Raw genomic sequence first — 26,612 nt, 5'->3', positions numbered from 1 at the left:
GTTCTTACACCGTGATTGTGAATGTGCAAAGAATCCTGGGAAACGTCCGTGGCGGACATTGTTGTCACCTTAGCTTGTTACATACCAACGTCTGACCTGAGAGGAAGCACAACCACCAATTGGCCAACACCACTGCACACACACACACACACACACGCCGTTACCGTGACAACTAGCGTAAGCATGTTACAGCAAATTACTACAGTCTGAACACACAGCAACTCTGATTTTGGTCCCTTTGTAACTTCCTGTTTGGACAGTAGTCGGTATTCCAAAACGGATTTTGAAAAACCAAACTGATTTGAGCACCAAAACACTTTAGGCTTTAGAGAGGCAGCGTTCGGGATCTGAATCAAACATACAGACATTGGACCTCATCCGGTTTGGGCTGGATTTTAGGCAGCCAGAGAGGCAGCGTTCGTGACCTGACGGTGTATCCCAATAGAAGTTCTGTTGTCTCAGCTAATCTTCCAGACTGACATGGGAAAGAATCGTAGAAACCAGAGAGAGACAAAGTGTGAGCCGAGCGTGCTCCCTTTTATATATCACATCAGTCCAACTGTGTGATCTGTCTGCCATTAAACACTGATCTGTCTGCCATTAAACACTGTGATCTGTCTGCCATTAAACACTGTGTGATCTGTCTGCCAATTTAACACTGTGTGATCTGTCTGCCATTAAACACTGTGTGATCTGTCTGCCATTAAACACTTTGTGATCTGTCTTCCCATTAAACACTGTGTGATCTGTCTGCCATTAAACACTGTGTGATCTGTCTGCCATTAAACACTGTGTGATCTGTCTTCCAATTAAACACTGTGTGATCTGTCTTCCCATTAAACACTGTGTGATCTGTCTGCCATTAAACACTGTGATCTGTCTGCCATTAAACACTGTGTGATCTGTCTGCCATTAAACACGGTGTGATCTGTCTTCCAATTAAACACTGTGTGATCTGTCTGCCATTAAACACTGTGTGATCTGTCTGCCATTAAACACTGTGTGATCTGTCTGCCATTAAACACTGTGATCTGTCTGCCATTAAACACTGTGTGATCTGTCTGCCATTAAACACTGTGTGATCTGTCTTCCAATTAAACACTGTGTGATCTGTCTGCCATTAAACACTGTGATCTGTCTGCCATTAAACACTGTGATCTGTCTGCCATTAAACACTGTGTGATCTGTCTGCCATTAAACACTGTGATATGTCTGCCATTAAACACTGTGTGATCTGTCTGCCATTAAACACTGTGATCTGTCTGCCATTAAACACTGTGTATCAGGGAGTATCTGTCTGCTATTAAACACTGTGATCTGTCTGCCATTAAACACTGTGATCTGTCTGCCATTAAACACTGTGTATCAGGGAGTATCTGTCTGCTATTAAACACTGTGTATCAGGAAGTAGTCTGTCTGCCATTAAACACTGTGTATCAGGAAGTAGTCTGTCTGCCATTAAACACTGTGTATCAGGAAGTAGTCTGTCTGCCATTAAACACTGTGTATCAGGAAGTAGTCTGTCTGGATAGGAATCATGTCCCAGATTGTAACAAGCACCATCGGATACTGGCGATCTCTCCGTCTGGACACATGTTGAATCACTACTGTAGTTGCTGTCACGCCTCTTTCGACTGAGGGCTGGTGATGATGATGATGGTGTGTGTGTGTGTGTGTGTGTGTGTGTGTGTGTTATTACAGAAGCAATCCTCATTAGTAAAATCTTAATCTAGTCTCTCTCTCTCTCTCTCTCTCTCTATCTCTCTCTCTCTCTCTATCTCTCTCTCTCTCTCTCTCTCTCTCTCTATCTCTCTATCTCCATCTCTCTATCTCTATCTCTCTCTCTCTCTGTCTCTCTCTCTCTCTCTGTCCATCTCTCTGTCTCTCTCCCTCCCACCTCTCTCTCTCTCTCTCTCTCTGTCTCCCTCCCACCAGGTCACTATGATGCTCTGAGACCCAGTCAGGCGTTTGAGTTCACACGGGACCCGTCTGTCGGTCAGATAGCTCTGGCTTTCCTCCAGGCCTCCTTTGCCTTCAGCGGCTGGAACTTCCTGAACTACGTCACTGAGGAGGTGGTCGAGCCACGCAAGTAAGGATAGATCTCTAGATTTAGGCTGCGTCCCAATTTAATCAGGATAGATCTTTAGATTTAGCGTGCGTCCCAATTTAATCAGGATAGATCTCTTGATTTAGGATGCGTCCCAATTTAATCAGGATAGATCTCTAGATTTAGGTTGCGTCCCAATTTAATCAGGATAGATCTCTAGATTTAGGATGCATCCCAATTTAATCAGGATAGATCTCTAGATTTAGGTTGCATCCCAATTTAATCAGGATAGATCTCTAGATTTAGGATGCGTCCCAATTTAATCAGGATAGACCTCTAAATGTAGGCTACGTCCACATTTAATCAGGATAGATCTCTAGATTTAGGCTGAGTCCCAATTTAATCAGGATAGACCTCTAGACCTCTAGATGTAGGCTGCGTCCCAATTTAATCAGGATAGACCTCTAGACCTCTAGATGTAGGCTGCATCCCAATTTAATCAGGATAGACCTCTAGATCTCTAGATGTAGGCAACGTCCCAATTATTTACCCTTCTAACAAGGTGCGCGCTTGCACACTCCCTGTTATGAATTTCAAAGCATTGGTCTGTTCTAAACATTAGCTGAAGCGAATTTTCCAAGTGCACACTTCAAGAGAAGGGTGGAGAATCGGAGCGCAACGAACTATGTCGTCATATCGCCATCTAGTGGTGGAAAGTGGAAGAGCACCTGTTGTCATACATTAATATATGGACTTTACGTGTGGTCATGTTGTGGCAGTTTCCTTATTGCTTCCAATGCTCAGATTATATTAATTAACTTTACTGTCTCACTGCTGTCTAATGGGTTGACTGTCTAATGGGTTGACTGTCTCACTGCTGTCTAATGGGTTGACTGTCTCACTGCTGTCTAATGGGTTGACTGTCTAATGGGTTGACTGTCTCACTGCTGTCTAATGAGTTGACTGTCTCACTGCTGTCTAATGGGTTGACTGTCTCACTGCTGTCTAATGAGTTGACTGTCTCACTGCTGTCTAATGGGTTGACTGTCTCACTGCTGCCTAATGAGTTTAGTGTCTCACTGCTGTCTAATGGGTTGACTGTCTCACTGTTGTCTAATGAGTTGACTGTCTAATGAGTTGACTGTCTCACTGCTGTCTAATGGGTTGACTGTCTAATGGGTTGACTGTCTCACTGCTGTCTAATGGGTTGACTGTCTCACTGCTGTCTAATGAGTTGACTGTCTGACTGCTGTCTAATGAGTTGACTGTCTCACTGCTGCCTAATGAGTTTAGTGTCTCACTGCTGTCTAATGGGTTGACTGTCTCACTGTTGTCTAATGAGTTGACTGTCTAATGAGTTGACTGTCTCACTGCTGTCTAATGGGTTGACTGTCTAATGGGTTGACTGTCTCACTGCTGTCTAATGGGTTGACTGTCTCACTGCTGTCTAATGGGTTGACTGTCTCACTGTTGTCTAATGAGTTGACTGTCTAATGAGTTGACTGTCTCACTGCTGTCTAATGGGTTGACTGTCTAATGGGTTGACTGTCTCACTGCTGTCTAATGGGTTGACTGTCTCACTGCTGTCTAATGAGTTGACTGTCTGACTGCTGTCTAATGAGTTGACTGTCTCACTGCTGTCTAATGGGTTGACTGTCTCACTGCTGCCTAATGAGTTTAGTGTCTCACTGCTGTCTAATGGGTTGACTGTCTCACTGTTGTCTAATGAGTTGACTGTCTCACTGCTGTCTAATGAGTTGACTGTCTCACTGCTGTCTAATGAGTTGACTGTCTCACTGCTGTCTAATGAGTTGACTGTCTCACTGCTGTCTAATGAGTTGACTGTCTCACTGCTGTCTAATGAGTTGACTGTCTCACTGCTGTCTAATGGGTTGACTGTCTCACTGCTGTCTAATGAGTTGACTGTCTCACTGCTGTCTAATGGGTTGACTGTCTCACTGTTGTCTAATGAGTTGACTGTCTAATGAGTTGACTGTCTCACTGCTGTCTAATGGGTTGACTGTCTAATGGGTTGACTGTCTCACTGCTGTCTAATGGGTTGACTGTCTCACTGCTGTCTAATGAGTTGACTGTCTCACTGCTGTCTAATGGGTTGACTGTCTCACTGTTGTCTAATGAGTTGACTGTCTAATGAGTTGACTGTCTCACTGCTGTCTAATGGGTTGACTGTCTCACTGCTGTCTAATGGGTTGACTGTCTCACTGCTGTCTAATGAGTTGACTGTCTCACTGCTGTCTAATGGGTTGACTGTCTCACTGCTGTCTAATGAGTTGACTGTCTCACTGCTGTCTAATGAGTTGAATGTCTCACTGCTGTCTAATGAGTTGACTGTCTCACTGCTGTCTAATGAGTTGACTGTCTCACTGCTGTCTAATGAGTTGACTGTCTCACTGTTGTCTAATGAGTTGACTGTCTCACTGCTGTCTATTGAGTTGACTGTCTCACTGCTGTCTAATGGGTTGACTGTCTCACTGTTGTCTAATGAGTTGACTGTCTAATGAGTTGACTGTCTCACTGCTGTCTAATGGGTTGACTGTCTCACTGCTGTCTAATGGGTTGACTGTCTCACTGCTGTCTAATGAGTTGACTGTCTCACTGCTGTCTAATGGGTTGACTGTCTCACTGCTGTCTAATGAGTTGACTGTCTCACTGCTGTCTAATGAGTTGAATGTCTCACTGCTGTCTAATGAGTTGACTGTCTCACTGCTGTCTAATGAGTTGACTGTCTCACTGCTGTCTAATGAGTTGACTGTCTCACTGTTGTCTAATGAGTTGACTGTCTCACTGCTGTCTATTGAGTTGACTGTCTCACTGCTGTCTAATGAGTTGACTGTCTCACTGCTGTCTAATGAGTTGACTGTCTCACTGCTGTCTAATGAGTTGACTGTCTCACTGCTGTCTAATGAGTTGACTGTCTCACTGCTGTCTAATGGGTTGACTGTCTCACTGCTGTCTAATGAGTTGACTGTCTCACTGCTGTCTAATGAGTTGACTGTCTCACTGCTGTCTAATGAGTTGACTGTCTACTGAGTTGACTGTCACAAGTCATTGTTATTTACAAATGCTTTTCAATATGTAACATGTTCCTGTTATTGCTGACTGTCAGTGTCATGACATTTTATTGTAATATGTTACCTGTTACTCTAGGAACCTGCCCCCAACCATCTACATATTACTGTAATATATTATTACAATACTATATTACTGTAAAATATGTCTCTTATCTCAGGAACCTGCCCCGGGCTATCTACATATTACTGTAATATAATGTACTGTTTTACAGGAACTTGGTATATTACTGTAAAATATGTCTCTTATCTCAGGAACCTGCCCCGGGCTATCTACATATTACTGTAATATAATGTACTGTTTTACAGGAACCTGGTATATTACTGTAAAATATGTCTCTTATCTCAGGAACCTGCCCCGGGCGATCTACATATTACTGTAATATAATGTACTGTTTTACAGGAACTTGGTATATTACTGTAAAATATGTCTCTTATCTCAGGAACCTGCCCCGGGCTATCTACATATTACTGTAATATAATGTACTGTTTTACAGGAACTTGGTATATTACTGTAAAATATGTCTCTTATCTCAGGAACCTGCCCCGGGCTATCTACATATTACTGTAATATAATGTACTGTTTTACAGGAACCTGGTATATTACTGTGAAATATGTCTCTTATCTCAGGAACCTGCCCCGGGCTATCTACATATCTATTCCCCTGGTGACGTTAGTCTACACTCTGACCAACATTGCATACTTCTCCTCCATGACCCCCGAAGAGCTGTTGGCATCCAACGCTGTGGCCGTGGTGAGAATTAATTCATTCATTCATCTATAAATAAAATAATAGAATCGTTATAACACTTAATAATGAAGTCATAATAAATACACAATGAGTAACAATAATAAGCCTATATACAGGAAGTACCAGGTAATAACATGGCTATATACAGGAAGTACCAGTACTGAGGTAATAACATGGCTATATACACAGGCTACCAGTACTGAGTCAATGTGCAGGGGTCCGAGGTAATAACATGGCTATATACAGGAGGTACCAGGTAATAGCATGGCTATATACAGGAAGTACCAGGTAATAGCATGGCTATATACAGGAAGTACCAGGTAATAACATGGTTATATACAGGAAGTACCAGGTAATAACATGGCTATATACAGGAAGTACCAGGTAATAACATGGCTATATACAGGGAGTACCAGGTAATAGCATGGCTATATACAGGAAGTACCAGGTAATAACATGGCTATATACAGGGAGTACCAGGTAATAGCATGGCTATATACAGGAAGTACCAGGTAATAACATGGCTATATACAGGAAGTACCAGGTAATAGCATGGCTATATACAGGAAGTACCAGGTAATAACATGGCTATATACAGGGAGTACCAGGTAATAGCATGGCTATATACAGGAAGTACCAGGTAATAACATGGCTATATACAGGAAGTACCAGGTAATAGCATGGCTATAAACAGGAAGTACAAGCACTGCGTCAATGTGCAGGGGTACGAGGTAATTGAGGTAGATATATACATATAACTAGGAATAAAGTGACTAAGCAACAGGATAGGTAATAGACAGTAACAGCAGTATACAGTAGGTAGGGGTAAAGGATAGATAATAGACAGTAACAGCAGTATACTGTAGGTAGGGGTAAAGGATAGATAATAGACAGTAACAGCAGTATACTGTAGGTAGGGGTAAAGGATAGATAATAGACAGTAACAGCAGTATGCTGTAGGTAGGGGTAAAGGATAGATAATAGACAGTAACAGCAGTATACTGTAGGTAGGGGTAAAGGATAGATAATAGACAGTAACAGCAGTATACTGTAGGTAGGGGTAAAGGATAGATAATAGACAGTAACAGCAGTATACTGTATGTAGGGGTAAAGGATAGATAATAGACAGTAACAGCAGTATACTGTAGGTAGGGGTAAAGGATAGATAATAGACAGTAACAGCAGTATACTGTAGGTAGGGATAGATAATAGAAAAGCATCAGTGCAGATAGTCTGGGTAACTATTGGTCAACTATCTAACTAACTATTGATCAGTCTGATGGCTTGGAGGGAGAAGCTGTTCAGGGTCCTGTTGGCTCCAGACTTGGCGCTCCAGTACCGCTTTCCGTGCTGTAGCAGAGAGAACAGTCTATGACTATAGGGTGGCTGGAGTCTTTGGCAATTTATAGGGCCTTCCTCTGACACCGCCTGATATAGAGGTCCTGGATGGCAGGAAGCTTGGCCCCGGTGATGTACTGGGCCGTTCGCACTACCCTCTGTAGCGCCCTGCGGTCGGAGGCCGAGCAGTTGCCATACCAGGCGGTGATGCAACCATGCTCTCGATGGTGGAGTTGTAGAACTTTTTGAGGATCTGAGGACACATGCCAAGTCTTTTCAGTCTCCTGAGGGGGAATAGGCTTTGTCGTGCCTTGACAGGAACTAATGGGGATCCATAATAAACCCCAGGAAGAGTAGCTGCTGCCTAGACAGGAACTAATGGGGATCCATAATAAACCCCAGGAAGAGTAGCTGCTGCCTTGGCAACAGGAACTAATGGGGATCCATAATAAACCCCAGGAAGAGTAGCTGCTGCCTTGGCAACAGGAACTAATGGGGATCCATAATAAACCCCAGGAAGAGTAGCTGCTGCCTTTGCAGGAACTATTGGGGATCCATAGTAAACCCAGGAAGAGTAGGTGCTGCCTTGGCAACAGGAACAAATGGGGATCCATAATAAACCCCAGGAAGAGTAGCTGCTGCCTTGACAGGAACTAATGGGGATCCATAATAAACCCCAGGAAGAGGAGCTGCTGCCTTGGCAACAGGAACTAATGGGGATCCATAATAAACCCCAGGAAGAGTAGCTGCTGCCTTGGCAACAGGAACTAATGGGGATCCATAATAAACCCCAGGAAGAGGAGCTGCTGCCTTGGCAACAGGAACAAATGGGGATCCATAATAAACCCCAGGAAGAGTAGCTGCTGCCTTGACAGGAACTAATGGGGATCCATAATAAACCCCAGGAAGAGTAGCTGCTGCCTTGGCAACAGGAACTAATGGGGATCCATAATAAACCCCAGGAAGAGGAGCTGCTGCCTTGGCAACAGGAACAAATGGGGATCCATAATAAACCCCAGGAAGAGTAGCTACTGCCTTGACAGGAACTAATGGGGATCCATAATAAACCCCAGGAAGAGTAGCTGCTGCCTTGACAGGAACTAATGGGAATCCATAATAAACCCCAGGAAGAGTAGCTGCAGCTTCTGTAAAAGCTAATGAGGATCCATAATAAACCCCAGGAAGAGTAGCTGCAGCTTCTGTAAAAGCTAATGAGGATCCATAATAAACCCCAGGAAGAGTAGCTGCTGCCTTGACAGGAACTAATGGGGATCCATAATAAACCCCAGGAAGAGTAGCTGCTGCCTTGGCAACAGGAACTAATGGGGATCCATAATAAACCCCAGGAAGAGTAGCTGCTGCCTTGGCAACAGGAACTAATGGGGATCCATAATAAACCCCAGGAAGAGTAGCTGCTGCCTTTGCAGGAACTAATGGGGATCCATAGTAAACCCAGGAAGAGTAGGTGCTGCCTTGGCAACAGGAACTAATGGGGATCCATAATAAACCCCAGGAAGAGTAGCTGCTGCCTTGGCAACAGGAACTAATGGGGATCCATAATAAACCCCAGGAAGAGGAGCTGCTGCAATGGCAACAGGAACAAATGGGGATCCATAATAAACCCCAGGAAGAGTAGCTGCTGCCTTGACAGGAACTAATGGGGATCCATAATAAACCCCAGGAAGAGTAGCTGCTGCCTTGGCAACAGGAACTAATGGGGATCCATAATAAACCCCAGGAAGAGGAGCTGCTGCCTTGGCAACAGGAACAAATGGGGATCCATAATAAACCCCAGGAAGAGTAGCTGCTGCCTTGACAGGAACTAATGGGAATCCATAATAAACCCCAGGAAGAGTAGCTGCAGCTTCTGTAAAAGCTAATTAGGATCCATAATAAACCCCAGGAAGAGTAGCTGCAGCTTCTGTAAAAGCTAATGAGGATCCATAATAAACCCCAGGAAGAGTAGCTGCTGCTTCTGTACAAGCTAATGAGGATCCATAATAAACCCCAGGAATAGTAGCTGCTGCTTCTGTAAAAGCTAATGAGGATCCATAATAAACCCCAGGAAGAGTAGCTGCTGCTTCTGTAAAAGCTAATGAGGATCCATAATAAACCCCAGGAATAGTAGCTGCTGCTTCTGTAAAAGCTAATGAAGATCCATAATAAACCCCAGGAAGAGTAGCTGCAGCTTCTGTAAAAGCTAATGAGGATCCATAATAAACAAATAAATATGGTTATTTAACAGTTAACTTTCTGTGGTTGTTGTTTTTGTGTGTGTTTGTTTTTTAAAGGTTAATTAATGATTGTTGAATGGTTTTCTACAGACATTTGGTGAGAAGTTGCTGGGCGTTTTCTCCTGGGTGATGCCCATCTCTGTAGCTCTGTCTACATTCGGAGGAATCAACGGCTATCTCTTCACTTCATCCAGGTACTAATAGTCTCATAATATAGTCAGTGGTTCTCAACCTCTCCTCAGGGGACCACCTCAATATAGTCAGTGGTTCTCAACCTCTCCTCAGGGGACCACCCCAATATAGTCAGCGGTTCTCAACCTCTCCTCAGGGGACCACCCAATATAGTCAGCGGTTCTCAACCCTCTCCTCAGGGGACCACCCAATATAGTCAGCGGTTCTCAAACTCTCCTCGCCCCAATATAGTCAGCGGTTCTCAACCTCTCCTCGGGGGACCACCTCAATATAGTCAGTGGTTCTCAACCTCTCCTCAGGGGACCACCCCAATATAGTCAGCGGTTCTCAACCTCTCCTCAGGGGACCACCCAATATAGTCAGCGGTTCTCAACCCTCTCCTCAGGGGACCACCCAATATAGTCAGCGGTTCTCAAACTCTCCTCGCCCCAATATAGTCAGCGGTTCTCAACCTCTCCTCGGGGTACCACCCCAATATAGTCAGCGGTTCTCAACCCTCTCCTCAGGGGACCACCCCAATATAGTCAGCGGTTCTCAAACTCTCCTCGCCCCAATATAGTCAGCGGTTCTCAACCTCTCCTCGGGGTACCACCCCAATATAGTCAGCGGTTCTCAACCTCTCCTCGGGGGACCGCCCCAATATAGTCAGTGGTTCTCAACCTCTCCTCAGGGGACCGCCCCAATATAGTCAGCGGTTCTCAACCTCTCCTCGGGGGACAACCCCAATATAGTCAGTGGTTCTCAACCTCTCCTCGCCCCAATATAGTCAGTGGTTCTCAACCTCTCCTAGGGGGACCCCCCCCCCAATATAGTCAGCGGTTCTCAACCTCTCCTCGCCCCAATATAGTCAGCGGTTCTCAACCTCTCCTCGGGGGACCACCTCAATATAGTCAGCGGTTCTCAACCTCTCCTCGGGGGACCACCTCAATATAGTCAGCGGTTCTCAACCTCTTCTCGCCCCAATATAGTCAGCGGTTCTCAACCTCTCCTCACCCCAATATAGTCAGCGGTTCTCAACCTCTCCTCGCCCCAATATAGTCAGCGGTTCTCAACCTCTCCTCGGGGGACCACCTCAATATAGTCAGTGGTTCTCAACCTCTCCTCGCCCCAATATAGTCAGAGGTTCTCAACCTCTCCTCGGGGGACCGCCCCAATATAGTCAGCGGTTCTCAACCCTGTCCTCGGGGGACAGCCCCAATATAGTCAGTGGTTTTCAACCCTGTCCTCGGGGGACAACCCCAATATAGTCAGCGGTTCTCAACCTCTCCTCAGGGGACCGCCCCAATATAGTCAGCGGTTCTCAACCTCTCCTCAGGGGACAGCCCCAATATAGTCAGTGGTTCTCAACCTCTCCTCAGGGGACCACCCCAATATAGTCAGCGGTTCTCAACCTCTCCTCAGGGGACCGCCCCAATATAGTCAGCGGTTCTCAACCCTCTCCTCAGGGGACCACCCCAATATAGTCAGCGGTTCTCAAACTCTCCTCGCCCCAATATAGTCAGCGGTTCTCAACCTCTCCTCGGGGTACCACCCCAATATAGTCAGCGGTTCTCAACCCTCTCCTCAGGGGACCACCCCAATATAGTCAGCGGTTCTCAAACTCTCCTCGCCCCAATATAGTCAGCGGTTCTCAACCTCTCCTCGGGGTACCACCCCAATATAGTCAGCGGTTCTCAACCTCTCCTCGGGGGACCGCCCCAATATAGTCAGTGGTTCTCAACCTCTCCTCAGGGGACCGCCCCAATATAGTCAGCGGTTCTCAACCTCTCCTCGGGGGACAACCCCAATATAGTCAGTGGTTCTCAACCTCTCCTCGGGGGACCACCCCAATATAGTCAGTGGTTCTCAACCTCTCCTCGCCCCAATATAGTCAGTGGTTCTCAACCCTCTCCTCGGGGGACCACCCCAATATAGTCAGTGGTTCTCAACCTCTCCTCGGGGGACCCCCCCCCAATATAGTCAGCGGTTCTCAACCTCTCCTCGGGGGACCACCTCAATATAGTCAGTGGTTCTCAACCTCTCCTCGCCCCAATATAGTCAGAGGTTCTCAACCTCTCCTCGGGGGACCGCCCCAATATAGTCAGCGGTTCTCAACCTCTCCTCGGGGGACCACCTCAATATAGTCAGCGGTTCTCAACCTCTCCTCGCCCCAATATAGTCAATGGTTCTCAACCTCTCCTCAGGGGACAGCCCCAGTATAGTCAGTGGTTCTCAACCTCTCCTCAGGGGACCACCCCAATATAGTCAGTGGTTCTCAACCTCTCCTCAGGGGACCGCCCCAATATAGTCAGCGGTTCTCAACCCTGTCCTCCTGGGACAGCCCCAATATAGTCAGCGGTTCTCAACCCTGTCCTCGGGGGACAACCCCAATATAGTCAGCGGTTCTCAACCTCTCCTCAGGGGACCGCCCCAATATAGTCAGCGGTTCTCAACCTCTCCTCAGGGGACAGCCCCAATATAGTCAGTGGTTCTCAACCTCTCCTCAGGGGACCACCCCAATATAGTCAGCGGTTCTCAACCTCTCCTCAGGGGACCGCCCCAATATAGTCAGCGGTTCTCAACCCTCTCCTCAGGGGACCACCCCAATATAGTCAGCGGTTCTCAAACTCTCCTCGCCCCAATATAGTCAGCGGTTCTCAACCTCTCCTCGGGGTACCACCCCAATATAGTCAGCGGTTCTCAACCTCTCCTCGGGGGACCGCCCCAATATAGTCAGTGGTTCTCAACCTCTCCTCAGGGGACCGCCCCAATATAGTCAGCGGTTCTCAACCTCTCCTCGGGGGACAACCCCAATATAGTCAGTGGTTCTCAACCTCTCCTCGGGGGACCACCCCAATATAGTCAGTGGTTCTCAACCTCTCCTCGCCCCAATATAGTCAGTGGTTCTCAACCCTCTCCTCGGGGGACCACCCCAATATAGTCAGTGGTTCTCAACCTCTCCTCGGGGGACCCCCCCCCAATATAGTCAGCGGTTCTCAACCTCTCCTCGGGGGACCACCTCAATATAGTCAGTGGTTCTCAACCTCTCCTCGCCCCAATATAGTCAGAGGTTCTCAACCTCTCCTCGGGGGACCGCCCCAATATAGTCAGCGGTTCTCAACCTCTCCTCGGGGGACCACCTCAATATAGTCAGCGGTTCTCAACCTCTCCTCGCCCCAATATAGTCAATGGTTCTCAACCTCTCCTCAGGGGACAGCCCCAGTATAGTCAGTGGTTCTCAACCTCTCCTCAGGGGACCACCCCAATATAGTCAGTGGTTCTCAACCTCTCCTCAGGGGACCGCCCCAATATAGTCAGCGGTTCTCAACCCTGTCCTCCTGGGACAGCCCCAATATAGTCAGCGGTTCTCAACCCTGTCCTCGGGGGACAACCCCAATATAGTCAGCGGTTCTCAACCTCTCCTCAGGGGACCGCCCCAATATAGTCAGCGGTTCTCAACCTCTCCTCAGGGGACAGCCCCAATATAGTCAGTGGTTCTCAACCTCTCCTCAGGGGACCACCCCAATATAGTCAGCGGTTCTCAACCTCTCCTCAGGGGACCGCCCCAATATAGTCAGCGGTTCTCAACCCTCTCCTCAGGGGACCACCCCAATATAGTCAGCGGTTCTCAAACTCTCCTCGCCCCAATATAGTCAGCGGTTCTCAACCTCTCCTCGGGGTACCACCCCAATATAGTCAGCGGTTCTCAACCCTCTCCTCAGGGGACCACCCCAATATAGTCAGCGGTTCTCAAACTCTCCTCGCCCCAATATAGTCAGCGGTTCTCAACCTCTCCTCGGGGTACCACCCCAATATAGTCAGTGGTTCTCAACCTCTCCTCAGGGGACCGCCCCAATATAGTCAGCGGTTCTCAACCTCTCCTCGGGGGACCACCCCAATATAGTCAGTGGTTCTCAACCTCTCCTCGGGGGACCACCCCAATATAGTCAGCGGTTCTCAACCTCTCCTCGCCCCAATATAGTCAGCGGTTCTCAACCTCTCCTCGGGGGACCACCTCAATATAGTCAGTGGTTCTCAACCTCTCCTCGCCCCAATATAGTCAGAGGTACTCAATCTCTCCTCGGGGGACCGCCCCAATATAGTCAGCGGTTCTCAACCTCTCCTCGGGGGACCACCTCAATATAGTCAGCGGTTCTCAACCTCTCCTCGCCCCAATATAGTCAGCGGTTCTCAACCTCTCCTCACCCCAATATAGTCAGCGGTTCTCAACCTCTCCTCGGGGGACCACCCCAATATATTCAGTGGTTCTCAACCTCTCCTCGGGGGACCACCCCAATATAGTCAGCGGTTCTCAACCTCTCCTCAGGGGACCACCCCAATATAGTCAGTGGTTCTCAACCTCTCCTCAGGGGACCACCTCAATATAGTCAGCGGTTCTCAACCTCTCCTCGGGGGACCACCCCAATATAGTCAGCGGTTCTCAACCTCTCCTCGGGGGACAGCCCCAATATAGTCAGCGGTTCTCAACCCTGTCCTCGGGGGACAACCCCAATATAGTCAGTGGTTCTCAACCTCTCCTCAGGGGACCACCTCAATATAGTCAGCGGTTCTCAACCTCTCCTCGGGGTACCGCCCCAATATAGTCAGCGGTTCTCAACCTCTCCGCGCCCCAATATAGTCAGCGGTTCTCAACACTCTCCTCGGGGGACCACCCCAATATAGTCAGCGGTTCTCAACCTCTCCTCAGGGGACCACCTCAATATAGTCAGTGGTTCTCATATAGTCAGCGGTTCTCAACCTCTCCTCAGGGGACCGCCCCAATATAGTCAGTGGTTCTCAACCTCTCCTCAGGGGAACGCCCCAATATAGTCAGTGGTTCTCAACCTCTCCTCAGGGGAACGCCCCAATATAGTCAGTGGTTCTCAACCTCTCCTCAGGGGAACGCCCCAATATAGTCAGCGGTTCTCAACCCCCTCCTCGCCCCAATATAGTCAGTGGTTCTCAACCTCTCCTCAGGGGAACGCCCCAATATAGTCAGCGGTTCTCAACCCCCTCCTCGCCCCAATATAGTCAGTGGTTCTCAACCTCTCCTCAGGGGAACGCCCCAATATAGTCAGCGGTTCTCAACCCCCTCCTCGCCCTAATATAGTCAGCGGTTCTCAACCTCTCTTCTCCCCAATATAGTCAGTGGTTCTCAACCTCTCCTCGGGGGACCACCTCAATATAGTCAGTGGTTCTCAACCTCTCCTCAGGGGAACGCCCCAATATAGTCAGCGGTTCTCAACCCCCTCCTCGCCCTAATATAGTCAGCGGTTCTCAACCCCCTCCTCGCCCCAATATAGTCAGTGGTTCTCAACCTCTCCTCAGGGGAACGCCCCAATATAGTCAGCGGTTCTCAACCCCCTCCTCGCCCCAATATAGTCAGTGGTTCTCAACCTCTCCTCAGGGGAACGCCCCAATATAGTCAGCGGTTCTCAACCCCCTCCTCGCCCCAATATATTCAGCGGTTCTCAACCTCTCCTCAGGGGACCTACCCTAATATAGTCAGCGGTTCTCAACCTCTCCTCAGGGGACCTACCCTAATATAGTCAGCGGTTCTCAACCTCTCCTCTCCCCAATATAGTCAGTGGTTCTCAACTTCTCCTCGGGGGACCACCCCAATATAGTCAGCGGTTCTCAACCTCTCCTCGGGGGACAGCCCCAATATAGTCAGCGGTTCTCAACCTCTCCTCGAGAGACCGCCCCAATATAGTCAGTGGTTCTCAACCCTCTCCTCGCCCCAATATAGTCAGCGGTTCTCAACCTCTCCTTGGCCCAATATAGTCAGCGTTCCTCAACCTCTCCTCGGGGTACCGCCCCAATATAGTCAGCTGTTCTCAACCTCTCCTCGAGGGAAAGCCCCAGTATAGTCAGCGGTTCTAAACCTCTCCTCGGGGTACCGCCCCAATATAGTCAGCGGTCCTCAACCTCTCCTCGGGGGACCACCTCAATATAGTCAGCGGTTCTCAACCTCTCCTCAGGGGACCCCTCAATATAGTCAGTGGTTCTCAACCTCTCCTCAGGGGACCACCTCAATATAGTCAGCGGTTCTCAACCTCTTCCTCGGGGGACCACCTCAATATAGTCAGCGGTTCTCAACCTCTCCTCAGGGGACCACCCCAATATAGTCAGTGGTTCTCAACCTCTCCTCAGGGGACCACCTCAATATAGTCAGCGGTTCTCAACCTCTCCTCAGGGGACCACCCAATATAGTCAGCGGTTCTCAACCCTCTCCTCAGGGGACCGCCCCAATATAGTCAGCGGTTCTCAACCCTGTCCTCAGGGGACCGCCCCAATATAGTCAGCGGTTCTCAACCTCTCCTCAGGGGACCACCCCAATATAGTCAGCGGTTCTCAACCTCTCCTCAGGGGACCACCTCAATATAGTCAGTGGTTCTCAACCTCTCCTCGCCCCAATATAGTCAGCGGTTCTCAACCTCTCCTCGCCCCAATATAGTCAGCGGTTCTCAACCTCTCCTCGGGGGACCGCCCCAATATAGTCAGCGGTTCTCAACCTCTCCTCAGGGGACAGCCCCAATATAGTCAGCGGTTCTCAACACTCTCCTCGCCCCAATATAGTCAGTGGTTCTCAACCTCTCCTCGGGGGACCGCCCCAATATAGTCAGCGGTTCTCAACCTCTCCTCAGGGGACAGCCCCAATATAGTCAGCGGTTCTCAACACTCTCCTCGCCCCAATATAGTCAGTGGTTCTCAATCTCTCCTCGGGGGACCGCCCCAATATAGTCAGTGGTTCTCAACCTCTTCCTTGGGGGACCACCCCAATATAGTCAGTTGTTCTCAACCCTCTCCTCAGGGGACCACCTCAATATAGTCAGCGGTTCTAAACCTCTCCTCGGGGTACCGCCCCAATATAGTCAGAGGTTTTCAACCTCTCCTCGGGGGACCGCCCCAATATAGTCAGTGGTTCTCAACCTCTCCTCTGGGGACCACCTCAATATAGTCAGTGGTTCTCAACCTCTCCTCGGGGGACCGCCCCAGGAGAGGTTGTTATTGTCCTGTAACCAATAGAGCTGATTCAATTTATCAAGGACTTGCTGATGCTCTAGTTCTGGAATAGATTAAAACACATGGAACAACGCAGACACTGAGAGCATCACTCTCCAATCCACAACCCTGGTGTTGTTGCTGGCATCACTCTCCAACCCACAACCCCGTTGTTGTTGGCATCACTCTCCAACCCACAACCCTGGTGTTGCCGGCATCACTCTCCAACCCACAACCCTGGTGCTGTTGATGGCATCACTCTCCAACCAACAACCCTGGTGTTGATGGCATCACTCTCCAACCCACAACCCTGGTGTTGATGGCATCACTCTCCAACCCACAACCCTGGTGTCGCTGGCATCACTCTCCAACCCACAACCCTGGTGTAGCTGGCATCACTCTCCAACCCACAACCCTGGTTTTGCTGGCATCACTCTCCAACCCACAACCCCGGTGTTGCTGGCATCACACTCCAACCCACAACCCCGGTGTTGCTGGCATCACTCTCCAACCCACAACCCTGGTGTTGCTGGCATCACTCTCCTAACCCACAACCCCGGTGTTGCTGGCATCACTTTCCAACCCACAACCCTGGTGTTGCTGGCATCACTCTCCAACCCTGTTGTTGCTGGCATCACTCTCCAACCCTGTTGTTGCTGGCATCACTCTCCAACCCATAACCCTGGTGTTGCTGGCATCACTCTCCAACTCCATAGACACCAAACGCTGTGGTTCTTTTTCTCCCCAGGTTGTGTTTCTCTGGAGCCAGAGAGGGTCACCTGCCTTACCTGTTGGCCATGATCCACCTGAAAAACTGCACCCCTATTCCCGCTCTGCTAGTCTGTGTAAGTTACTGCACCCCTATTCCCACTCTGCTAGTCTGTGTAAGTTACTACACCCCTATTCCCACTCTGCTAGTCTGTGTAAGTTATTGTGCCCCTATTCCCACTCTGCTAGTCTGTGTAAATTACTACACCCCTATTCCCACTCTGCTAGTCTGTGTAAATTACTACACCCCTATTCCCACTCTGCTAGTCTGTGTAAATTACTGCACCCCTATTCCCACTCTGCTAGTCTGTGTAAGTTATTGTGCCCCTATTCCCACTCTGCTAGTCTGTGTAAGTTATTGTGCTCCTATTCCCACTCTGCTAGTTTGTGTAAATTATTGTGCCCCTATTCCCACTCTGCTAGTCTATGTAAGTTATTGTGACCCTTTTCCCGCTCTGCTAGTCTGTGTAAATTAGCCCCATTCTTGCCTGCATTTTCCCACAGTTCCTATAGCCCCAAACCCCAGGGCTGTGTTAGTTCCTATAGCCCCAAACCCCAGGGTTGTACTAGTTCCTATAGCCCCAAACCCCAGGGCTGTTCTAGTTCCTATAGCCCCAAACCCCAGGGCTGTGTTAGTTCCTATAGCCCCAAACCCCAGGGCTGTGTTAGTTCCTATGGCCCCAAACCCCAGGGCTGTGTTAGTTCCTATGGCCCCAAACCCCAGGGTTGTGTTAGTTCCTATAGCCCCAAACCCCAGGGATACACTAGTTCCTATAGCCCCAAACCCCAGGGCTGTGTTAGTTCCTATAGCCCCAAACCCCAGGGCTGTGTTAGTTCCTATAGCCCCAAACCCCAGGGCTGTGTTAGTTCCTATAGCCCCAAACCCCAGGGCTGTGTTAGTTCCTATAGTCCCAAACCCCAGGGCTGTACTAGTTCCTATAGCCCCAAACCCCAGGGTTGTGTTAGTTCCTATAGCCCCAAACCCCAGGGATACACTAGTTCCTATAGCCCCAAACCCCAGGGCTGTGTTAGTTCCTATAGCCCCAAACCCCAGGGCTGTGTTAGTTCCTATAGCCCCAAACCCCAGGGCTGTGTTAGTTCCTATAGCCCCAAACCCCAGGGCTGTGTTAGTTCCTATAGCCCCAAACCCCAGGGCTGTGTTAGTTCCTATAGCCCCAAACCCCAGGGCTGTGTTAGTTCCTATAGCCCCAAACCCCAGGGTTGTGTTAGTTCCTATAGCCCCAAACCCCAGGGATACACTAGTTCCTATAGCCCCAAACCCCAGGGCTGTGTTAGTTCCTATAGCCCCAAACCCCAGGGTTGTACTAGTTCCTATAGCCCCAAACCCCAGGGCTGTACTAGTTCCTATAGCCCCAAACCCCAGGGATACACTAGTTCCTATAGCCCCAAACCCCAGGGCTGTGTTAGTTCCTATAGCCCCAACCCCCAGGGCTGTGCTAGTTCCTATAGCCCCAAACCCCAGGGATACACTAGTTCCTATAGCCCCAAACCCCAGGGCTGTTCTAGTTCCTATAGCCCCAAACCCCAGGGCTGTGTTATATAGCTTTGTGTATAATGTCTATGTTCATTGACCTCTGCTTCCCTCCTCCTCCTCCACAGTGCGGAGCCACCATTGTGATCCTGTGTATCGGAGAGACTCACAACCTGATCAACTATGTGTCGTTTATTAACTTCCTGTCCTATGGAGTGACCATCGCTGGCCTGCTGTACTATCGCTGGAAGAGACCCAACCTGCTACGACCCATCAAGGTACAGCAGGCCTATATCTGCTGCTACTATATCTGCTACTATATCTGCTGCTATATCTACTACTACTATATCTGCTACTATATCTGCTGCTACTATATCTGCTACTACTATATCTGATGCTACTATATCTGCTGCTACTATATCTGCTACTATATCTGCTGCTATATCTACTGCTACTATATCTGCTACTATATCTGCTGCTACTATATCTGCTACTACTATATCTGATGCTACTATATCTGCTACTATATCTGCTACTATATCTACTGCTACTATATCTGCTGCTACTATATCTGCTACTATATCTACTGCTACTATATCTGCTACTATATCTGCTGCTATATCTACTGCTACTATATCTGCTACTATATCTGCTACTATATCTACTGCTACTATATCTGCTACTATATCTGCTACTATATCTACTGCTACTATATCTGATGCTACTATATCTGCTGCTACTATATCTGCTACTATATCTACTGCTACTATATCTGCTGCTATATCTACTGCTACTATATCTGCTACTATATCTGCTGCTATATCTACTGCTACTGTATCTACTGCTACTATATCTGCTACTATATCTACTGCTACTGTATCTACTGCTACTATATCTGGTGCTACTATATCTGCTGCTACTGTATCTACTGCTACTATATCTACTGCTACTATATCTGCTACTATATCTACTGCTACTATATCTGCTGCTATATCTACTGCTACTATATCTACTGCTACTATATCTACTGCTACTATATCTGCTGCTATATCTACTGCTACTATATCTGCTGCTACTATATCTGCTGCTACTATATCTACTGCTACTATATCTGCTGCTATATCTACTGCTACTATATCTACTGCTACTATATCTGCTGCTACTATATCTGCTGCTATATCTGCTGCTATATCTACTGCTACTATATCTACTGCTACTATATCTACTGCTACTATATCTACTGCTGCTATATCTACTGCTACTATATCTACTGCTACTATATCTACTGCTACTATATCTACTGCTACTGTATCTACTGCTGCTATATCTACTGCTACTATATCTACTGCTACTATATCTACTGCTACTATATCTGCTGCTACTATATCTACTGCTACTATATCTGCTACTATATCTACTGCTACTATATCTACTGCTACTATATCTACTGCTACTATATCTACTGCTACTATATCTACTGCTACTATATCTGCTGCTATATCTACTGCTACTATATCTGCTGCTACTATATCTACTGCTACTATATCTGCTGCTACTATATCTACTATATCTACTGCTACTATATCTGCTGCTACTATATCTACTGCTACTATATCTGCTGCTACTATATCTACTGCTACTATATCTGCTGCTACTATATCTACTGCTACTATATCTACTGCTACTATATCTACTGCTACTATATCTACTGCTACTATATCTGCTGCTACTATATCTACTGCTACTATATCTACTGCTACTATATCTACTGCTACTATATCTGCTGCTACTATATCTACTGCTACTATATCTGCTGCTACTATATCTACTGCTACTATATCTACTGCTACTATATCTGCTGCTACTATATCTACTGCTATTATATCTGCTGCTACTATATCTGCTGCTATATCTACTGCTACTATATCTGCTGCTACTATATCTACTGCTATTATATCTGCTGCTACTATATCTGCTGCTATATCTACTGCTACTATATCTGCTGCTACTGTATCTGCTGCTACTATATCTACTGCTACTATATCTGCTGCTACTATATCTACTGCTACTATATCTACTGCTACTATATCTACTGCTACTATATCTACTGCTACTATATCTGATGATACTATATCTGCTGCTACTATATCTGATGCTACTATATATACTGCTACTATATCTGATGCTACTATATCTGCTGCTACTATATCTGCTGGTACTATATCTATTGCTACTATATCTGCTGCTACTATATCTGCTACTATATCTGCTGCTATATCTACTGCTACTATATCTGCTGCTACTATATCTGCTGCTACTATATCTGCTATTATATCTGCTGCTACTATATCTGCTGCTACTATATCTGCTGCTACTGTATTTGGTGCTACTATATCTGGTGCTACTATATCTGCTGCTACTATATCTGCTACTATATCTGCTGCTATATCTACTGCTACTATATCTGCTGCTACTATATCTGCTATTATATCTGCTGCTACTATATCTGCTGCTACTATATCTGCTGCTACTGTATCTGGTGCTACTATATCTGCTGCTACTGTATTTGGTGCTACTATATCTGGTGCTACTATTTCTGATGCTACTATATCTGCTGCTGCTACTATATCTGCTGCTACTGTATTTGGTGCTACTATATCTACTGCTACTATATCTGCTGCTACTATATCTGCTATTATATCTGCTGCTGCTATATCTACTGCTACTATATCTACTGCTACTATATCTACTGCTACTATATCTGCTGCTACTATATCTACTGCTACTATATCTGCTGCTACTATATCTGCTGCTACTATATCTACTGCTACTATATCTACTGCTACTATATCTACTATATCTGCTGCTACTGTATTTGGTGCTACTATATCTACTGCTACTATATCTGCTGCTACTATATCTGCTATTATATCTGCTGCTGCTATATCTACTGCTACTATATCTACTGCTACTATATCTACTGCTACTATATCTGCTGCTACTATATCTACTGCTACTATATCTGCTGCTATATCTACTGCTACTATATCTACTGCTACTATATCTACTGCTACTATATCTACTATATCTGCTGCTACTATATCTGATGATACTATATCTGCTGCTACTATATCTACTGCTACTATATCTGCTGCTACTATATCTGCTGCTACTATATCTACTGCTACTATATCTACTATATCTACTGCTACTATATCTGATGATACTATATCTGCTGCTACTATATCTGCTGCTACTATATCTGATGATACTATATCTGATGATACTATATCTGGTGCTACTATATCTGCTGCTACTATATCTACTGCTACTATATCTGCTGCTACTATATCTGCTGCTACTATATCTACTGCTACTATATCTGCTGCTACTATATCTACTGCTACTATATCTGATGATACTATATCTGATGCTACTATATCTGCTGCTATATCTGCTGCTACTATATCTGCTGCTACTATATCTGCTATTATATCTGCTGCTACTATATCTGCTGCTACTGTATTTGGTGCTACTATATCTACTGCTACTATATCTGCTGCTACTATATCTACTGCTACTATATCTGATGATACTATATCTGATGCTACTATATCTGCTGCTATATCTGCTGCTACTATATCTGCTGCTACTATATCTGCTATTATATCTGCTGCTACTATATCTGCTGCTACTATATCTACTGCTACTATATCTGATGCTACTATATCTGATGATACTATATCTGCTGCTACTATATCTGCTGCTACTATATCTGCTGCTACTATATCTGATGCTACTATATCTGCTGCTACTATATCTGCTGCTACTATATCTGCTGCTGCTACTATATCTGCTGCTACTATATCTGATGCTACTATATCTGCTGCTACTATGTCTGCTGCTAATATATCTGCTGCTACTATATCTGATGCTACTATATCTGCTGCTACTATGTCTGCTGCTAATATATCTGCTGCTACTATATCTGATGCTACTATATCTGGTGCTACTATATCTGATGCTACTATATCTGCTGCTACTATATCTGGTGGTAGTATATCTACTATATCTGGGAACTATTTACTTGTGCACACCTTAACCAGGAAATGAACTGTAAGTCTATTACTGATGGGAAACCAGGAAATGAACTGTCATTCTATTACTGATGGGAAACCAGGAAATGAACTGTCAGTCTATTACTGATGGGAAACCAGGAAATGAACTGTCAGTCTATTACTGATGGGAAACCAGGAAATGAACTGTCATTCTATTACTGAATGGAAACCAGGAAATGAACTGTCAGTCTATTACTGATGGGAAACCAGGAAATGAACTGTCAGTCTATTACTGATGGGAAACCAGGAAATGAACTGTCAGTCTATTACTGATGGGAAACCAGGAAATGAACTGTCAGTCTATTACTGATGGGAAACCAGGAAATGAACTGTCATTCTATTACTGAATGGAAACCAGGAAATGAACTGTCAGTCTATTACTGATGGGAAACCAGGAAATGAACTGTCATTCTATTACTGATGGGAAACCAGGAAATGAACTGTCATTCTATTACTGAATGGAAACCAGGAAATGAACTGTCAGTCTATTACTGATGGGAAACCAGGAAATGAACTGTCAGTCTATTACTGATGGGAAACCAGGAAATGAACTGTCAGTCTATTACTGATGGGAAACCAGGAAATGAACTGTCATTCTATTACTGATGGGAAACCAGGAAATGAACTGTCATTCTATTACTGATGGGAAACCAGGAAATGAACTGTCAGTCTATTACTGATGGGAAACCAGGAAATGAACTGTCATTCTATTACTGATGGGAAACCAGGAAATGAACTGTCAGTCTATAACTTCCTTCCTTCCTCTCCCTCCTCCCCCTCCCCCATCCTTCCCATCCTCCCTCTCCTCTCCCTCCTCCCCCTCCCCCATCCTTCCCATCCTCCCTCTTCTCTCCCCCCTCCCTCTATCCTCTACTCATTCCCCTTCTCTACTCTCCCTCCTCCCCCTCTCCCTTCAGGTGAGTGTGTTGGTCCCTATCAGTTACCTGGTGTTCTGGGCGGTGCTGCTGGGGTTCAGCCTGTACTCGGAGCCCGTGGTGTGTGGCATGGGGATCGTCATCATGCTCACCGGGGTACCCGTCTACTTCGTCGGAGTCCACTGGAAGAACAAGCCCAGATGTGTCTACAGGGTCGTGGGTGAGTGACTCCTACACACCTTGTATTGCAAGTCCATGTAGGTCTTTCACCAGACGCTCTTAGTCAGAGCAACTTACAGTCAACTAAGTTAGGTATGCTGTCGTCTCTGCATCGACACTGATAAGGCAGCAGAATGACATGCTGCCGTATCTGCATCGACACTGATAAGGCAGAATGACATGCTGCCGTCTCCGTATCAACACTGATAAGGCAGAATGACATGCTGCAGTCTCCGTATCAACACTGATAAGGCAGAATGACATGCTGCCGTCTCTGCATCGACACTGATAAGGCAGAATGACATGCTGTCGTCTCTGTATCGACACTGATAAGGCAGAATGACATGCTGCCGTCTCCGTATCGACACTGATAAGGCAGCAGAATGACATGCTGTCGTCTCTGTATCGACACTGATAAGGCAGAATGACATGTTGCCGTCTGCAGGCTATGTGTCTTACAACAGAATTAAATTTTAGTCATGAAGTTGTCATCTACCACTAGAGGGCAGTACAAGCCTGCTTTTCCAGAGTCACCCAAACACTCTCATGTTGAGTCAAGTGTTGAAGTCAGGGACTTTACTGTATATGACTCTGACCCTGTCTGACCCTGTCTGACCCCGCTGCCTGTCTGTTCCAGAGTGTGTGACCTACGTGGGTCAGAAGCTGTGTTTCGTGGTGTTCCCCCAAGAAGACCTGTCAGAGATCACCCCCCTCACAGCCTCAGATAAACACATCGACTGAACGAGCTCCTCCTCACAGCCTCGGATAAACACAACAACTGAACGAGCCCCCCCCCCACCTCACAGCCTCGGATAAACACAATGACTGAACGAGCGAACGAGCCCCCCCCCCTCACAGCCTCGGATAAACACATCGACTGAACGAGCTCCTCCTCACAGCCTCGGATAAACACATCGACTGAATGAGCCCCCCCTCACAGCCTCGGATAAACACATCGACTGAATGAGCCCCCCCTCACAGCCTCGGATAAACACATCGACTGAACGAGCTTCTCCTCACAGCCTCGGATAAACACATCGACTGAACGAGCCCCCCCCTCACAGCCTCGGATAAACACAATGACTGAACGAGCCCCCCCTCACAGCCTCGGATAAACACATCGACTGAATGAGCCCCCCCCTCACAGCCTCGGATAAACACATCGACTGAACGAGCCCCCCCTCCTCACAGCCTCGGATAAACACATCGACTGAACGAGCCCCCCCCTCACAGTCTCGGATAAGCACATCAACTGAACGAGCCCCCCCTCCTCACAGCCTCGGATAAACACAACAACTGAAGGAACCCCCCCCCCCCCTCACAGCCTCGGATAAACACAATGACTGAACTACCCCCCCCCATCACAGCCTCGGATAAACACAATGACTGAACGAGCCCCCCCCTAACAGCCTCGGATAAACACAACAACTGAACGAGCCCCCCCCTCACAGCCTCGGATAAACACAACAACTGAACACCTCTCTCTGTCCATCTAACAGGGGCTGAGCTGCCAGAACGAACACCCTGATCCGCCCGCCTACCAGGGACTTGTTAAACCTCTTTCTGTCCGTTGCCTTCTCCTCCCTGAATGCATCCCAAATGGCACCCTATTCCCTTTATAGTGCACTACTTTTGACCAAAGCACCATGGGCCCGGGTGTAAAGTAGTGAACTACATAGGGAATAGAGTACTATTTGGGCCACACAGGCTCTCTCCTTAACAGTAAAGAGAGTTTCCATCCTGGTACTTCTGAGAGGCTGCCTCAGGCTCTTCCATCCTGGTACTTCTGAGAGGCTGCCTCAGGCTCTTCCATCCGGGTACTTCTGAGAGGCTGCCTCAGGCTCTTCCATCCTGGTACTTCTGAGAGGCTGCCTCAGGCTCTTCCATCCTGGTACTTCTGAGAGGCTGCCTCAGGCTCTTCCATCCTGGTACTTCTGAGAGGCTGCCTCAGGCTCTTCCATCCTGGTACTTCTGAGAGGCTGCCTCAGGCTCTTCCATCCTGGTACTTCTGAGAGGCTGCCTCAGGCTCTTCCATCCTGGTACTTCTGAGAGGCTGCCTCAGGCTCTTCCATCCTGGTACTTCTGAGAGGCTGCCTCAGGCTCTTCCATCCTGGTACTTCTGAGAGGCTGCCTCAGGCTGTGTTTAGTGGGAGGGGCATCAGGATCAGTAAAGGTTGTATTGGTCGATACTCTGCCCCTTCTCTTCACTAGACAACCAATGCCAAGACACCGTACTCAAGGAACTTTTGTTTTCTGAGATATTTGTTTTCTTTTTAGTAGTATTTGTTTTTGAAATGAGTCTAAACTTTGTCCATTTTATTGTGCCTTACAAGTGGGATTAATTGTAATGTTTTTAATGTTTTGTTTCTTTGATGCGGCCTATTGATTTTGTGGTGATATTAAGTTTAAACTGTGTACTACTCCCTGAGGTACAGTAGTATTTGCAGCGGTTTTCCTTTGGCTGCACTTCCCACTACTTCCTATGACTTCCTGTTTTCCCTGTA

General features: G+C 47.1%; 1 protein-coding gene across 1 annotated transcript in view; it reads left to right on the top strand.

Moving 5' to 3' along the window:
* Positions 1 to 24,915, top strand: part of LOC139384793 (asc-type amino acid transporter 1-like) — a 69,532-nt gene extending 44,617 nt beyond the window's left edge. The window contains exons 5-11 of the mRNA XM_071129673.1: positions 1,936 to 2,089; positions 5,768 to 5,891; positions 9,551 to 9,654; positions 17,385 to 17,481; positions 19,025 to 19,174; positions 23,932 to 24,109; positions 24,746 to 24,915. Coding sequence (XP_070985774.1) covers positions 1,936 to 2,089; positions 5,768 to 5,891; positions 9,551 to 9,654; positions 17,385 to 17,481; positions 19,025 to 19,174; positions 23,932 to 24,109; positions 24,746 to 24,849 — 911 coding nt within the window. The 3' untranslated portion in view covers positions 24,850 to 24,915. The remainder of the gene's footprint in view (positions 1 to 1,935; positions 2,090 to 5,767; positions 5,892 to 9,550; positions 9,655 to 17,384; positions 17,482 to 19,024; positions 19,175 to 23,931; positions 24,110 to 24,745) is intronic.
* The last annotated feature ends 1,697 nt before the right edge of the window (positions 24,916 to 26,612 follow it).

The sequence above is a fragment of the Oncorhynchus clarkii genome, chromosome 26 (assembly GCF_045791955.1).
Source record: "Oncorhynchus clarkii lewisi isolate Uvic-CL-2024 chromosome 26, UVic_Ocla_1.0, whole genome shotgun sequence".
NCBI lineage: Eukaryota > Metazoa > Chordata > Actinopteri > Salmoniformes > Salmonidae > Oncorhynchus > Oncorhynchus clarkii.
Note: the sequence above shows the minus strand (reverse complement) of the source record. Positions and strands in the feature narration are given on the sequence as shown.